The following is a 17,619-nucleotide window of genomic DNA, read 5'->3' as shown; positions in this document are numbered from 1 at the left end:
TTTTGCAGGGGGATGACCACATGGGACTCCTGCACTACCTTCCTTGCACTGCTCTTCCTGTTGGTCTTCCATTCCCTATCTGGCTGTGGACCCTTTCCCTGCGGTACAACCAACTCGCTACACGTGATACTCACGTCATTCTCAGCATCGTGGATGCTCCAGAGTGAATCCACCCTCAGCTCCAACTCCGCAACGCGGACCGTCAGGAGCTTGAGGTGGATACACTTCCTGCAGATATAGTCGTCAGGGACACTGGTGTCGTCCCTGAGTTCCCACATGGTACAAGAGGAGCATAACACCCGACCGAGCTCTCCTGCCATGACTTAACCCTTAGATACACTTAAATTGGCAACAATAATCTCCTCCCCAGCCAGAATTAGGTTCAGCTCTCGCTCAGAACATGTGGGGTTAGCGAATCAGTATCCACTGCATGAGACGGCATCATGTTCCAGAGGTCCACTAATCTTTGGGAAATGAACCACCTCCTAACATGTAACCTAGTTCTGGCCTTGTACAAATTCAATTTGTGACCCCTGGTTCCAATGAATTGGAACAAACTGTCAAATGAAACACAATCTATTCCCTTCTGAATGAAAGCAAACCAAGGTCTTCTGCCTATTGTCTCAGTGAAGGGCATTGGATGTTTGTTAGAAAATGTCAGACCTTAAATAATGGTTAAAAAATCACTAGTTTTCAGGGGAGCAGTGAACCCAGCAGAATCATTCATAAACAATTGCGAGATATTACTGGTCTTATGCCAAGTATTCACTTATCTTTCTTCGCTCTCCCCTCATGAAACTGAGAATATATAAATCGTAGCCTAATAATGTAGATATCCCGATAAAATGCAAAGATCCTAACAGGCCAAGATCCTAAGTGTCCCCTTCGGTAGGTGAGATTTTTTAACCATTATTTAAGGTCGGTGAGACCATGTCCATTGGCTAATGACAGAGCACTGGAGTAAGAGATCATCATCATAGACAGTCCCTTGAAATCGAGGTAGGCTTGCTTCCACTCCAAAAGTGAGTTCTCAGGTGACTGAACAGTCCAATATGGGAATTACAGTCTCTGTCACAGATGGGACAGATAGTCGTTGGAGGAAAGGGTGGGTGGGGAGTTTGGCTTGCCGCACGCTCCTTCCGCTGCCTGCGCTTGTTTTCTGCATGCTCTCGGCGACGAGACTCGAGATGCTCAGCTCCCTCCTGGCTCTTCCTCCACTTAGGGTGGTCTTTGGCCAGTGGAGGCCAAAGTAAGAGATAGGAGTAGTGTAACAACACTTCTGTTTCATTCTCCACTGTGACTGCATGGATGCAATCTGACATCAAGCAAATTTGATTTGGTCATATTTTTTTAAAAGAAAGATAATTTATAGTATATCCCAATATTGTGATAAAAGAACCTCCCACAAATGAGTCCTATTTGTTGTGCTGTAAACTTCTACGGTTCTATGGGCCTGATGCTCTAACTGCCCCGTCACATACAGGTGTCTGTAGCAGTCACATACAGAACCAGGAAACGTCAGCAGCTTCTAATTGTTGTTGCTTTTCAGTAACAATAGATTTATGACTGCATGATGTGGGCAAAACAGGTTATTGTATAAAGAAATGTATCCTTGTCAAGTGTAATATTGTGATAACCCTGGTTATAATTAGCTCAAGAATACACTATTAAAATCTTGAAATTGTACAAAGTGTCCATTTTCAATTATTCTATATTGGATAGCACTGTGAACCACACAAGATTCTCAAGCTTTTGTTCAATTTAGCTGAGTCTTGTGACATTTTTTTCACCAGCTTTGATCAAGTACATTCAGCCAGTCTTAGTATCTCGCTCAGACCAGCATTCCCGTCGGAAAACAGTTGAAGAAATAAAGCAAAGAGCTCTGTCGAATGGCAGATGGCCACAGGTGAATTTTTATTTTCTCTCGTTGTTACAACTCTCTTTCCAAGTTTACTAAGATGCTGTGTGTGCATATGTGATGTAAATAAATATATATATTATACGAAATAAAGTGGAAATGCACAACAGGTTGGTCAATATCTATCTGAAAAAGAAAGCTGGTATAATGTCCCGAAACCGGAAACCTTGGGACCAAAACCATTCCGGTTTTCGTTTTTTTTTTCGGATTTCAGAGAAGAAATCCGACGTTCCGGATCAGGAAACTCCTGGGCCGAGTTTCAGGTATTTCCGGATTTCGGAGAAGAAATCTGACGTCCCAAATCCGGAAACCTCGTGGACGATTTTCGGCTATTTCCGGATTTCGGTTTCAATCCGATGTCCCGAATCCGGAAACCCTTGGGCTGACTTTCGTGTACTTCCGGATTTTGGAACATTACATCCGATGGCCTGAATCCGGCAACCTTGAGGCCGTGCCGGGCTGCGTATTTTTTGGGATTCCTGCTTGGAGAAAGGTATGTACAGCTTAAAAGTCCAGTTTTCGGGAAATATTTCCGGATTCCAGACAACGACCCTTGCAATCTGCACAGTGTCCAGTTTTCGGACAATTCCGTTTTTTAGAACTCTGGATTTCGGACATTCTACTTATATAATGTTGGGAGTAAGGTACTAAAATTCACTTCTGGCTTCCAGCAATCAGTTTTTCTTCTTAATCTCGCATATTAGAAGCTTGATATTTACTCAACATCATGAGAGGTACATTGTAAAGAGCTGGGCAGTTCTGAGACGTGGATCAGCTTCATCACCTTGGGATGCATTTACTGCAACTTTGAGTTGTTGGAAAGTGGTTTAATTGACAACAATAACTTGTATTTATATAGTGCCTTTAACTGTCACTGTCAACCATGAGGGATTATGGTGTGTCCTCCTCAAATTCGGCTGCCCCCAAATGTTCGTTGCCATCCACCGCCTGCTTCACGATGACATGCAAGCCGTGATCCTAACCAGCCGATCCACTACAGACCCAATACACGTGCAAACTGGGGTCAAGCAAGACTGTGTCATCGCACCAACACTCTTCTCGATCTTCCTTGCTGCAATGCTCCATCTCCTCCTCAATAAGCTCACCGCTGGTGTGCTAATCCACAGAACAAACGGGCAACTGTTTAACCTCCGTCGCCTCCAGTCCAGTTCCAAGGTCGTCCCATCCTCTGTCATTGAATTACATTATGCAGATAACGCTTGCGCTCGGAGGTCGAACTCCAAACCATCATCAACACCTTAACCAAAGTGTACGAGATTATGGATTTTACACTAAACAACCATAAGACAAAGGTTCTCTACCGACCTGCCCCTGCCACACAGCACTGGGAACGAACCTGTCCTCCGTAGATGAGGTTGTCTCACATTGCTTTGGTTTAACATTGCATGGAAAGAAACTCCAGTGAAGTGTAACTGTTAAAAGTGCTCATCGACACTTTTTTACAACCTACCTAGAATTGATTGTAAATGTGTTCTATTTTTATCAAAACATTTAAATTTTAGCTCCAATGGGGCGAGCTGCATTGCACATGTAGTTCTGATGAAGAGTTTAACTTGTCATTTCTCTTTACAGATGTTGCCTGTCCTGCTGTGTATTTCCATCATTTGCTGTTTTTATTTGATTTTTATCTGTGGTACGGACTGGCTGAAAGCCATATTGCAACTACAGGTCTCGGGCTGCACCATAAATGCACCCCTCAAGGTCACAATGTTGAGTTCCTAGACCATGTGACTTTTAAATTCCAAGTTGTGTTATAGTTTTTGTTTTTTAAATATTTGGACACTGAAGTTATTCAGAATTTGATTCCTAATATTTGGATTCCACCATTTTAAATCCCTGATGACTTGGATCACAGAATATGTTGACCTTTCAGTGTTGTGAGGAGAGTGATGCTAATTAGACAGTAGACTCATCAGAAAGTTTTTGAAGACCATCTTTCTGTAGCAGTAGATATTTGTAAACTATTGAAGTTGTTAGGTTTTTGGGTATTCACTAGATATTTTTCTTTTATGGACTTAACATCTCGGACTTCTTCCAAAGGTAAGCCCTGAGTCCCCTCGGCAAGTCCTTGCTCCAGTTGAGCTAGAATGTGCCTTTACCTGCTTAATAGCTAGGTAGCTTCTAATGAGCCCAGGGGTCAGACAGAGAGCCCTCTTTACAATAGCAAAATACTGTGGATGTTGGAAATCTGAAAAAAACTAAAAAAATCCTGGAAATACTTAGTGGGTCAGGCAGCATCATTAACATTACAGGTCGATGACCTTCCATCAGAACTGGAAAAAATTAAAGATATAACAGGTTTTAAGCAAGTGCCGACCCATCTTTTGTTTCTTTACTTGTCCCATTACCATCTCCTTTTCCCTTGTATAATCATACCTTTTGTCATTGAATCTCTCCTGCCTTCCACCTTATCACAGACCTTCCCTTTTGTTCTTTCCTCCCCTCCCCTTTTCCCTGCCTCTAATTTGCTTAAAACCTGTTATATCTCAACTTTTTCCAGTTCTGACGAAAGGTCATCGACCTGAAACTTTAACTCTGTTTCTCTCTCCACATATGCTGACTGAACTGCTGAGCATTTCCAGCACTTTCTGTTTTTTTTCCAGAGAACCCTCTTTATTATATTTTGGCTCTCTGGATATATCGCATGCCGTCATTTGATCTTCCTTGACTTCGAAAGGTGATAAATACTTTGCTAGACTGTGGCTTAGGTTAAAGATTGCCAAAAAGATTTATTAGTCTAAATGGACAAGTGGACAGAAGCAATGGCACACTAAATTTGCCACAGTACCAAAACAGCTCTTATCAAAGTCACAAGTGACATCCTATGTGACTGACAAAAGTAAACTATCCCTCCTCATCCTTCTCGATTGTCTACAGCCTTTGACACAGTCGATCACTCCATCCTCTTCCAACACTCCCCCCAACCGTCATCCAACTGGGTGGGACTGCACTTGCCTGGTTCCATTCTTATCCATCTAATCTAGCCAGAGAATCACCTGCAATAATTTCTCTTCCTGCCCCCGCATCGTTACCTCTGGTGTTCCCCATGGATCTATCGTTGGCCTCCTCCTATTTCTCATCTACATGCTGCCCCTCGATGATGACATCCGAAAACACTGCGTCAGTTTCCACATGTACGCTGACAACACCTAGTTCTACCTCACCGCCACTTCTGTCAACCCCTCCACTGCATCTAAATTGTCAGACTGCTTATCCAACATCCAGTATTGGATAAGCAGAAATTTCCAGCAACTAAATATTGGGAAGATTGCAGCCATTGTCTTTGGTCCCTGCCACAAACTCCGTTCCCGAGCCACCAACTCCATCCTTCTCCCTCGCATCTCTGAGGCTGAACCAGACTGATCGCAACATTTGACCCTGAAATGACCCTCTGACCACGCATTCACGCTATAACCAAGATTGCCTATTTCCACTTTTGTACCATCGCCTGTCTTCGCCGCTGCCTCAGCTCATCTGCTGCTAAAACCCTCATCCATATCTTTGTTACATTGAGACTTGACGATTCCATTGCATTCCTGGCTGGCCTCCAACCATCTACCCTCTGTAAACCTGAGGTCATCCAAAACTCGACTACTCGTGTCCTAACTCGCACCAAGTCCTGTTCACCCATCACACCTGTACTCACAGACCTACATTAGCTCCCAGTTAAACAACCTTGTTTTCAAGACCCTCCATAGCCTCGCCCCTCCCCATCTCTGTAATCTCTTCCAACCCCACAACCCTTCCCCGAGATGTCTCCGTTCCTCTAATTCTTGAACATCCCTGATTTTAATCGCTCAACCATCGGTGGCCATACCTTCAGCTGTCTATGCCCTAATCTCTGCAACTCCCTCCCTAAACCTCTCTACCTCTCTTTCCTCTAAGATGCTCCTTAAAACCTATCTCTTGCCATCTGCCCTAATTTCTTCTTACATGGTTCGGTGTCAAATTTTGTTTTATGACACTCCTGTGAAGCGTCTTGGGACATTTTACTACGTTAAAGGTGTTATATAAACACAGATTGTTGTTGTAGATACAAGCTTAATATTTCTGCCTTGGAATATGGAAAATAATAATCAGTGACTGCACTGAACTGCAATAGAAAATAGGCCTGTCATATGGTCCCTGAATATTAATCTTTACATGGACGTTTATCGCTATCTGTCTTTCCGGCCTATCTGTCTCTGATGGCTTCAGACAGACTACTCAATTTGAACCGTACAGGTTGAGAAATATATTTTTTTCCAAACAAATGAATGAAACAAAGGAAATTTAAATGCGTCTCAAGCTCTAAATACAAATAAAACTTGCAAGGTGCTTGTATTTCAATTGAATGTCTTTGCCTCCTCCCTTTGACATCTGGCAAAACACAATGGGCTAAACTTTCCTTTTACATCGATATCACCCAAAAATGGCCGATTTTTCCAGCGTTAGTGGTTTTAATATTTTTCAGGATCGCCAGAATATCGCCCATTTTAAAAACAGCTTGTTTCGCTTTTTTAATTTGGGCGATAGCCATAGTGATGTGAAATGGGCAATAGCGATTTATTCCGTCGTGCAAGGACAGTGTCCATAGCAACGGCCGTTCTGTGCATGCGTGTTTTTTTTAGGTGATTAACTTTTCCCATGATACATGAGGTCAGGGGTCATCTGTGCATGCTCAGAAGACTTGAGAGAGTAGAGAGAGCAGTTGTTTGAAAAGCAGATTATAAAAATTCAAATGGATTACGTGGAGTCGGGAATGAGTGATGTGGGTGAGGGGAGTGATGTGGCAGAGATGGGTGGGAGAAGGAGAGCAAAGAGGTTTTCGGAGGAAGCAAATGCTGCCCTGCCCAGTGGATATGGGCGGAGATTGTCGATGTAGTTTCGTAGATGGCCCATGAAGTCTGTCAGCCAAACCAGTGCCGCAAGCGCTGGAATGACCTGGTTGGTTCTGGAAGAGTAAGTATTAAATTATAAAATTTATAATTGTAATGATGCAATGACTTAATTAAAATGTAGATCTGCCAGATTGTAATTAAGCTGGTAATCTTGGTGTCGTGCGTTAGTTCCGAACCATGATCTTATTAAATGTATTCTCTGACCGTAGATATAACCATGCATTCAATTGCATACAAAGCATATGAGCATATAATGTTAACGATGAATAACATGGGTGATGACTAATTGGGAATTATCTGTGTGTTGTGTAATAGTAATAGTATCTAGTAATAATCTGTAATAGTACCTAGGCAATTAGCTTATGCCATGCTCTTGTCACCTTTGCGGAGGAAGATTTCCAAAAGTATTGGTGATTTAAATTAATTTAATGCCATTTCAGTGTAATATGATTGATGTAATGTTTTGTAATAAATGATGGGATCATGAAATATCATAGTACAGGGTCTGCATGGCATTACAATCATGATGTTAATTATATGTGACGTCTGTCAGTGATATTTATAGCAGTAGTGTTGCTACTCGTACGTATGCCTAAGTAGCGTGAACATTCTCATGTCACCCTGGCCACCCCTTCACCTACTCACCTCATTTATGTTTTCTAGGTCCCCAGGAGCAATCAGGAAGAGTTGAGGCATCAAGAGATTCAGGTCTTTGTTCAGGTCTTGTTGACCACCGAGGACAGCAGTGAGGAGGCGGATGATTAGCCTCAAGTAGGCTGCTCCAATGTTCCTGTGACCACGTCGTCTTCCACTGAGGAAGCAGCGGGGCCAAGCCCCTTGCAGCAGGGCACCTCCGAGTGGTCCAATGCCTACGCCGTCCCCGCGGACATTGGTTCGGCGAGTTAGGATTGCTCAACAACAGGCCGGTGTCAACCTGGACATGGTTGAACTGTCAAGGACGAGTATCGACATTAGTTGAGAGCTCCTCCAGGCAATGGGTGGATTGACCGGTCGCATTGACCACTGACTGTGCGTATCTCGGAGGACATGGCACAGGTGGTTGCGGCAATGCGGAGAATGGCTGATTCCGTCGATGCCATGCGGCAGGCGGTGGTCTCGGGATACGGCACTGAACCCCAAGGTGCCATATCGCCCATGTCGACAGATGCGAGTCAGGGTGACATGAGAATGTTCACGCTACTTAGGCATATGTACGAGTAGCAACACTACTGCTATAAATATCACTGACAGACGTCACATATAATTAACATCATGATTGTAATGCTTCTGACTCTGAAGACGTTTCTTTGGAAACTTCTTCTCCAGCTTCCATTGTGACTCTACCACTGTCAGCCCCCACACAGCAGCAGCACTCGAGGTGCCCTGTTGCAAGGCGGCTTGGTGTGAATGCAGGTAGAAGGGGGGGGGGGTATAAGTGGGAAAGGGGAATGGGGGGTGGGGTAGAGGCAAAGGGAAGTCTGGCTGCAGGTGGGGGGGGGGGACATTATTCTTGTTTTTGTATTGTTATGTTATAAATTTGTTGACTGTTGGAGGAGGAGGAGAGTGGGGGGAGAGGAGGAGGGGGTGGGTGGTCAGTGTCATGTTATACATAAGAACATAAGAATTAGGAACAGGAGTAGGCCATCTAGCCCCTCGAGCCTGCTCCGCCATTCAACAAGATCATGGCTGATCTGGCCGTGGACTCAGCTCCACTTACCCGCCCGCTCCCCATAACCCTTAATTCCCTTATTGGTGAAAAATCTATCTATCTGTGATTTGAATACATTTAATGAGCTAGCCTCAACTGGTTTCTTGGGCAGAGAATTCCACAGATCCACAACCCTCTGGGAGAAGAAATTCCTTCTCAACTCGGTTTTAAATTGGCTGTCCCATATTTTGAGGTTGTGCCCCCTAGTTCTAGTCTCCCCGACCAGTGGAAACAACCTCTCTGCCTCTATCTTGTCTATCCCTTTCATTATTTTAAATGTTTCTATAAGATCACCCCTCATCCTTCTGAACTCCAACGAATAAAGACCCAGTCTACTCAATCTATCATCATAAGGTAACCCCCTCATCTCTGGAATCAGCCTAGTGAATCGTCTCTGTATACCCTCCAAAGCTAGTATATCCTTCGTTAAGTAAGGTGACCAAAACTGCACGTAGTACTCCAGGTGCGGCCTCACCAATACCCTGTACAGTTGCAGCAGGACCTCCCTGCTTTTGTGCTCCATCCCTCTCGCAACGAAGGCCAACATTCCATTCGCCTTCCTGATTACCTGCTGCACCTGCAAACTAACTTTTTGGGATTCATGCACAAGGACCCCCAGGTCCCTCTGCACCGCAGCATGTTGCAATTTCTCCCCATTCAAATAATATTCCCTTTTACTGTTTTTTTTTCCAAGGTGGATGACCTCACATTTTCCGAAATTGTATTCCATCTGCCAAACCTTAGCCCATTCGCTTAACCTATCTAAATCTCATTGCAGCCTCTCTGTGTCCTCTACACAACTCGCTTTCCCACTAATCTTTGTGTCATCTGCAAATTTTGTTACACTACACTCTGTCCCCTCTTCCAGGTCATCTATGTATATTGTAAACAGTTGTGGTCCCAGCACCGATCCCTGTGGCACACCACTAACCACCGATTTCCAACCCGAAAAGGACCCATTTGTCCCGACTCTGCTTTCTGTTAGCCAGCCAATTCTCGATCCATGCTAATACATTTCCTCTGACTCCGGGTACCTTTATCTTCTGCAGTAACCTTTTGTGTGGCACCTTATCGAATGCCTTTTGGAAATCTAAATACACCACATCCATCGGTACACCTCTATCCACCATGCTCGTTATATCCTCAAAGAATTCCAGTAAATTAGTTAAACATGATTTCCCCTTCATGAATCCATGTTGCGTCTGCTTGATAGCACTATTCCTATCTAGATGTCCCGCTATTTCTTAATGATAGCTTCAAGCATTTTCCCCACTACAGATGTTAAACTAACCGGCCTATAGTTACCTGCCTTTTGTCTGCCCCCTTTTTTAAACAGAAGCGTTATATTAGCTGCTTTCTAATCCGCTGGTACCTCCCCAGAGTCCAGAGATTTTTGGTAGATTATAACGAATGCATCTGCTATAAATTCCGCCATCTCTTTTAATACCCTCGGATGCATTTCATCAGGACCAGGGGACTTGTCTACCTTGAGTCCCATTAGCCTGTCCAGCACTACCCCGCTAGTGGTAGTGATTATCTCAAGGTCCTCCCTTCCCACATTCCCGTGACCAGCAATTTTTGGCATGGTTTTTGTGTCTTCCACTGTGAAGACCGAAGCAAAATAATTGTTTAAGGTCTCAGCCATTTCCACATTTCCCATTATTAAATCCCCTTCTCATCTTCTAAGGGACCAACATTTACTTTAGTCACTCTCTTCCGTTTTATATATCGGTAAAAGCTTTTACTATCTGTTTTTATGTTTTGCGCAAGCTTACTTTCATAATCTATCTTTCCTTTCTTTATTGCTTTCTTAGTCATTCTTTGCTGTCGTTTAAAATTTTCCCAATCTTCTAGTTTCCCACTAACCTTGGCCACCTTATACGCATTGGTTTTTAATTTGATACACTCCTTTATTTCCTTGGTTATCCACGGCTGGTTATCCCTTCTCTTGCTGCCCTTTTTCACTGGAATATATTTTTGTTGAGCACTATGAAAGAGCTCCTTAAAAGTTCTCCATTGTTCCTCAATTGTGCCAACGTTTAGTCTGTGTTCCCAGTCTACTTTAGCCAACTCTGCCCTCATCCCACTGTAGTCCCCTTTGTTTAAGCATAGTACGCTCGTTTGAGACACAACTTCCTCACCCTCAATCTGTATTACAAATTCAACCATAGTGTGATCACTCATTCAGAGAGGATCTTTTACTTGGAGATCGTTTATTATTCCTGTCTCATTACACAGGACCAGATCTAAGATAGCTTGCTCCCATGTCGGTTCTGTAACATACTGTTCTGAGAAACAATCCCGTACGCATTCTATGAATTCCTCCTCAAGGCTACCCCATGCGATTTGATTTGACCAATCGATATGTAGGTTAAAATCCCCCATGATTACTGCCGTTCCTTTTTCACATGCCTCCATTATTCCCTTGATTATTGTCCGCCCCACCGTGAAGTTATTATTTGGGGGCCTATAAACTACGCCCACCAGTGACTTTTTCCCCTTACTATCTCTAATCTCCACCCACAATGATTCAACATTTTGTCCATTCGAGCCAATATCGTCTCTCTCAACTGCCCTGATATCATCCTTTATTAACAGAGCTTACCCCACCTCCTTTCCCTTCTTGTCTATCTTTCCGAATTGTCAGATACCCCTGTATGTTTAATTCCCAGTCTTGGCATTCCTGCAACCACGTTTCTGTAATGGCCACCAAATCATACCCATTTGTAATGATTTGTGCCGTCAACTCATTTACTTTATTTCGAATGCTGCGTGCGTTTAGGTAGAGTCTTTTAATCCTAGTTTTTAAACCATGATTTTTAGTTTTGACCCCTCCTGCGCCCCTTTATATTCATACATATTGTTCCTTCCTACCACCTTGTGGTTTACACTTACCCCAGTGCTATTCTGCTCTGTTGCCTCCTGCCTTTTGCATTCTTTCTTGGGGCCCTGTTCATCTGAGCTCTCGCCCACTCTAACTAGCTCAGAGCCCTCTCCTGGCTTCCGAATACTCCATGCATTGAGGCACCGAGCTTTCATGCTTGCCTTTTTATTACACTTTGACCCTTTATAATTTTGCTGTACAGTGGCCCTTTTTGTTTTTTGCCTTGGGTTTCTCTGCCCTCCACTTTTACTCATCTCCTTTCTGTCTTTTGCTTCTGTCTCCATTTTGTTTCCCTCTGTCTCCCTGCATTAGTTCCCATCCCCTTGCCATATTAGTTTAACTCCTCCCCAACAGCACTAGCAAACACTCCCCCCAGGACATTGGACATCTGAGCTATCCTGCGATTCCTACTCTGACTAGCTCGTGGCACTGGTAGCAATCCCGAGATTACTCCTTTTGAGGTCCTATGTTTTAATTTAGCTCCTAGCTCCTTAAATTCGTCTCGTAGGACCTCATCCCTTTTTTTTACCTATATTGTTGATACCAATGTGCACCTCGACAACTGGCTGTTCACCCTCCCTTTTCAGAATGTCCTGCACCCGCTCAGAGACATCCTTGACCCTTGCACCAGGGAGGCAACATACCATCCTGGAGTCTCGGTTGTGGCCGCAGAAACGCCTATCTATTCCCCTTACAGTTGAATCCCCTATCACCATAGCTCTCCCACTCTTTTTCCTGCCCACCTGTGCAGCAGAGCCAGCCACGGTGCCATGAACTTGGCTGCTGCTGCACCTGTACAGGTGCAGTGTCCACAATCCGGAATGTTCCAGCATCCGGACTCCAGACCGATTGGTGGCAGGGTCGTCCGGAATCCGTAAATTGTTTCGGAATCCGGAGCATGCCGACCTCAAGGTACCGCCGCTGCACGATCTCTGGCCTCACCTCGCCGCCGCTGCCTGACCTTAGGCCTCTCCACACCACCCCTCGCCGCTGCCTGGCATCACCTCGCCGTCTGACCTCGGGCCTCACCTCACCGACGCCCGACCTTGTGCCTCACCTCATTGCCCCTCGCCGCCGCCCGACCTCGGACCCCACCTCGTCGGCCAGCGCAAACATCACCTCGGCGGCGGCCTGGGCCCCACCCGGCGACATGAACAGCTCATTGTTGAGCCTCCCCCCCCCCCTTCTGACATTCTGAAATCCAGAAATACCCGAACCTCAAAGACGTTCCAAAATGCAGCAAATGCAAATTACGGAACTGCCTCCGTCCCAAGGGTTCCGAATTCAGGACGCTGCACCTGTACTATAATTGTTGTTGAAAAATTGTTAATATTTTTTAAATTTCACTGGGGGGCGGGGGGGGGGGGGGGGGGAAGGGGAAATGGGTGTTTATATCCATGTATATATGTTTATTTTTTTCATTTTAATTTGATTAAATAAAAATTGGTTCAGATGTTGTAGTTATTAAATATTTTTATTTAACTTAACATTGTTGTGCAGTGTCTTCCAAAAACAGAAAGGTTAAACATCAATACAGGGGTTGCCAACAATGGCGTGGGCAGGGCAGGATGAAACGTAACGTAACACAACTGTAACTGTCACCAACATAACTTCATGCAAAGCGTTCATTTATGAGCTGCTGAGTTAACATGCAGCTGGGTAACTACCACCGGGCTTTTCCTGCGGTCTCGGGTGGGGTGAGGGCACGGCTACCACAGAGAGTGGAGAGCACCAGTTCAAACTGTCACAGGAGCATCCAGTCGTGCCCCGGTAACTGCCCCCAAAGGAAGTGGAGTGTGGGAAATTGCACTCCGCTTCCATTGAGGGGTGGTAAGGCCAATTCTGCGGCGGGAGCAGGACTTCCACGCTGGGGGCTAAAATTCCCGGCCCCAGAAGGTTACCGCCCCCAAGGTGGGAGCCTGTGCGGGGAGGCAGAGGGAAGTGGAGGGGAGACTGGGGCGGGGATGGAGGGGAGAGTGGTGGAGGTGGGGGATGGAGGGGAGAGTGGGGGATGGAGGGGAGAGTGGTGGAGGTGGGGGGTGGAGAAACCCAGGGCGGGGGACGAGAGGGGCCACATTGCAGCGGAGGTCTGGGGGGGGGGGGGGGGGGCGAAGTGTGTTGGAGGGGTGGGCCTGGGGGCTCTGTGCCTCGGTGCAGGGAGTGTTCGGAGTGGGGTGGATGGGTTGACTGCGCAGATGGCGGTTAGTGGATGTGGTGCGGTTGGCGTCGCGGGGGCGTGGCTCCGGGGTGGCCAGGGCTGGGGGCTCGACATCCGGGGATGTTCAGCATTTGGGAAGGATTCTGACGAGACGGGGTGGGTTGGGTGCGGGGGGGGGGAGTGTTCCCGGTGTTGGGTTGGTCTGGAGCCGGGGCGGGGGGGGGCATGGTCTTGGGATGGGGGATGGGCTGTTTGGGGCTGGGATGGGGAGAGACTTCTTCACTCGGGGAGTTGTTGGCCTGTGGGGTTCCCTGCCACTGAGAGTTAATGCCAGTTCATTGGATGTGTTCGGGAGGGAGTTGAAGGTTGGAGCTGGGGGGGGTCGGTGGGTGCTGGGTGGGTGATCAGCCATGATCTTCTTGAATGGCGGTGCAGGCTCGAAGGGCCGAATGGCCTACTCCACCTATTTTCTATGTTTCTATGGCTTCAACGCCAGCCTGATTATTCTCCCCAAGGTCCTCGTCCTCCTCCTTCCGCCTCCCCTCTCTCCTGTGGTGGAACAGCAATTCTTGTCCCCTCCTGATAGCTAAGTTATGCAACATGCAGCACACACCACAATGAACTGAGTGGTCCAGCCATCTGAAGCGCTGCTTAAGCATTCCAATTGTCTTTTCATTGATATTGTGTGTGGCTTTCGTTGTAATGCTTCTCGGCTTCCGTCTGGGGCTTACGCGGGTGGGGGTGGTCATGAGCCAGCTGGCAAGGCCATATCCTTTATCCCCCAGCATCCAACCATGACCTTGTGGCTGACTCTTAAACAGATCAGAGGCAGTGCTCTCACTCAAGATGTGCGCACCCTGGAAAATTTACATTTACTGCCATGATTATTTGCTTGTGGTCGACAACGAGTTGCACATTCAGGGAGTGGAATCCTTTTCAGTTCCAAAATACCTCTACATCCTGAAAAGGTGCTCGCAGGGCGATGTGCATACAGCCTATTGCTCCCTGCACCTTGGGGAAGTGTGCTATTCTCGAGAAACCCAAAACCCTCTCACTCAGCCTCCCTAGTCATAGGGAAGTTTATAAAGTCCATCCTGCAAGTGTTAAAGGGCTTCAGTCACCTGTCGAATGCAGCAATATGGCGTGCTGAGAGATACTGCAAATGTCGCCAGCTGAGACCTGAAAGGAGCCCAATGCATAAAAAAAAAGTGCCGCAGTAACCTTAACCTCAACAGACAGTGCTGTCCTGATGGTGCTGGTTGGCTGCAGATCTCTTAATTAGCTGACATTTCTCACTGATGACCTCCTTTCAGAAGCGCAGCCTCCTAAGGTGTTATCGGAAAAATCCAGGTATGATCGCTTATCCCTGTAAATGCGTTTGGTGTAAGGTCTCCTCCTCCTCAACGGTCTGTCACTTCTTTGGGCACAATGCTCTTCAATAAACCTTCTCCCATCTGTATTGTGCAGCATGTAAGTAGTCATCAATACTGACTGAGAAATTACTATAAATGTCCTATTGTGTCTTCAAAATTATTAAATTGTCCTCTACAAACGCAATAGAAGCTCAAAATTCATTTTAAAATCACTCACTAATGACTTCAATGCTCCCATGAACTTTTGATAAAAGTCCTCTGAGTTACAAAATGGTGTGCATACTGCTGGGTTTAGGTCAGGTGAGTGCAGCTTTTCTAGAGCCTCATTTTGGGCGAGCGATCATTTGGACACTATATGGGCAAGATGCCGAAAATAACGCTCGGCGATTATCTGGGCACTTTTTCGGTGTCAGTTTCCATTATAAATAGGCTTCTAGGCAGTGCACAAGTGATGACATCAGATTTTATTTAAAAAAAAATATGGGTGGGCGGTTCAGCTAATTCCTGGTGATAATTCTATGCCGAAAGTTACGCCGGCGATAATGGGATGTTAGTTTTCATTTATAATCAAATATGGGTGGTAACCTCCATCGCGACGGTTAAATGGGCGGATAGAAGACGAAAGTCTCTATCTATTTTCTGGATCTATTGTATTAAATCAAGCTGTACCATTTTTGGTGAGTGAATCTGGTCTTCAAACGCCGGAAACGAGGCGTACCTATCGTTTTCGATGTGTTCTGGGGAGCCTAACTGCCAAAATTCAGCACTTCGGGAATTTTTTTTCGAGTGGGACGGAAGTGGCCTCATCATGGAGGTGGGGGTGGGGCAAAGTGGCCGTCAATAGCGGGGCGGAAGTGGGGGCGGGGCAGAGTAGCCGAGGCTATCGGTCATCACCGCCACACTGATGACGTCATCGCAATGGCGCATCACAACGTGTCTCCCCTTCAGTTAAAAGGGAGAGCTGCTGCAAGCACTGCCACCAGGGAGGATTTCGTCCAGGCCAGCAGCCTGGCACCAAAGAGGGGGTGCCAGGCTGCCTGTTGGCAGCCCAGCCGAACCTGCAGCTATAATTATCGAACCGACCTGGCAGTCAGCCGATTTTTATAAATAAATAAATAAGTTCAATTGAAAAAAATAACATGGTGGCCACGGCAGTGCACCCTCCCCTTTAAGGGCGGCCGGGCCACCATGCCACAGAGAGTGTACCAACAGCAAAAGCTGCCAGAGACCTTATCGGAAGGGGCAATTTCGGCCCCCATATGTACTGTGACAAAGAAAGATGATATCGATAAAAATGCTTCATTTTTGTCACATTGGGCTGCAAAATGTATAGGTTTATAACTCAGTGGAAATATTCTTATGAGCAACATGGTGGTAGTGCACTTTTATTGCTAAGAAGTGGGACATTCTCCCAAGTTAGACAGCTGCTGTGAGCACCAAGCACTCCTAATTTAGCATGTTTAAATGGCTCCACCCAAACTCTTGTCATCCTTTTTCCCATTCCAGACACATTCAGTCTTCTTTGAGATGGGCATCTCTGAGTTAGGAACTTATGCCTACAAGGAATTGTTGGCTCTGAGCATCCTGCATGAAATGAATTTGAACAATAAAAACCCAAACAAGAGAGGTTGTCATCCCATCTGTCTTTGCTAGATTCAAATCCATGTCCCAGAGGCAGTTTTGCTAATTCACTGGATCACCCTTTCCCCAAAATGTTTTTATTTGTTGAAATGTGTTCCAGTTTCATTGTGAATTATCCTTCTAAAATGGAAGTGAGGTTAGCAATTTTTAGATTTTTTTGAATGGGTATATTTTTTAAAATGTTTTTAACTTATCACATGCTCAACTTGTTTAGCAGTTACGATTTCCATAAAAGTCACGATTTCCATAAAAGTATGCACTTTTAAAAATTATTTGTTAAAGTAAGTGCTGCTGTATTTTTCAGTTGAACATTTCATGATCTTAATTCTAGGTAATGATATTCCCAGAGGGCACATGTACTAACAGATCCTGTCTGATCACCTTCAAACCTGGTAAGGCTATAATTTTATTGTCAACACAAGAGTTTTAATAAAACATAATGGACAAATAAAATGTTTAGAATGTAACCACTTGAACTATGAATCACTCACAGTACAATTTTGTTTGGGTGGTGTCTGGAGAGAACATTTCAAGTTGTGTAACACTAGATTGAAGCATTTGAGTCAGAAATTGTGGCTGGAGGCTTCCTGTGGGCGGATGCCTCCAACCCAAATTTTTTTAACAAAAGGTCCTAGTGGTCCCGTAGGAACGAACACTTTGTTGCCTGGTGCAGGGACCTACGCATCCCAGGAACATTCGGGAATCCTGGGATCACATGGGCCTGGACCACCAATGAACATGGAGTATTCTCATTGATAGTAATAGTGAGTTCCCTTAGTAATGGGAGCTCCGTACAATCAATGAGAATACCCCCAAAAACACAAACACAAAACATAAATTAAAAATCACCTCCCATATTTAAAATTAATTGAAATTGAATTAAATTAAATGTTTTAGAAAACATTTTTAAAATTATTTTTTAATGTTTTAATAGAATTAAAAATTAACTTACCTTAATGGACAGAGTTTTTAATATAAAAATTAGTGATAACATTTAATGTTTCTATCTTTTAAAACTCTTACGCCTGGTAAAAGC

General features: G+C 45.1%; 1 protein-coding gene across 3 annotated transcripts in view; it reads left to right on the top strand.

Annotated features, from left to right (window-relative positions):
- Positions 1 to 17,619, top strand: part of LOC139264387 (lysophosphatidylcholine acyltransferase 1-like) — a 312,596-nt gene that overhangs the window by 154,820 nt on the left and 140,157 nt on the right. For all 3 annotated transcript variants that reach the window (XM_070880756.1, XM_070880758.1, XM_070880759.1), the window contains exons 4-5: positions 1,794 to 1,906; positions 16,915 to 16,975. In XM_070880756.1, coding sequence (XP_070736857.1) covers positions 1,794 to 1,906; positions 16,915 to 16,975 — 174 coding nt within the window. The remainder of the gene's footprint in view (positions 1 to 1,793; positions 1,907 to 16,914; positions 16,976 to 17,619) is intronic.

The sequence above is a fragment of the Pristiophorus japonicus genome, chromosome 5, assembly GCF_044704955.1.
Source record: "Pristiophorus japonicus isolate sPriJap1 chromosome 5, sPriJap1.hap1, whole genome shotgun sequence".
Lineage (NCBI taxonomy): Eukaryota > Metazoa > Chordata > Chondrichthyes > Pristiophoridae > Pristiophorus > Pristiophorus japonicus.
The sequence above is the reverse complement of the archived record's forward strand: the minus strand, read 5'-3'. Positions and strand labels throughout refer to the sequence as shown.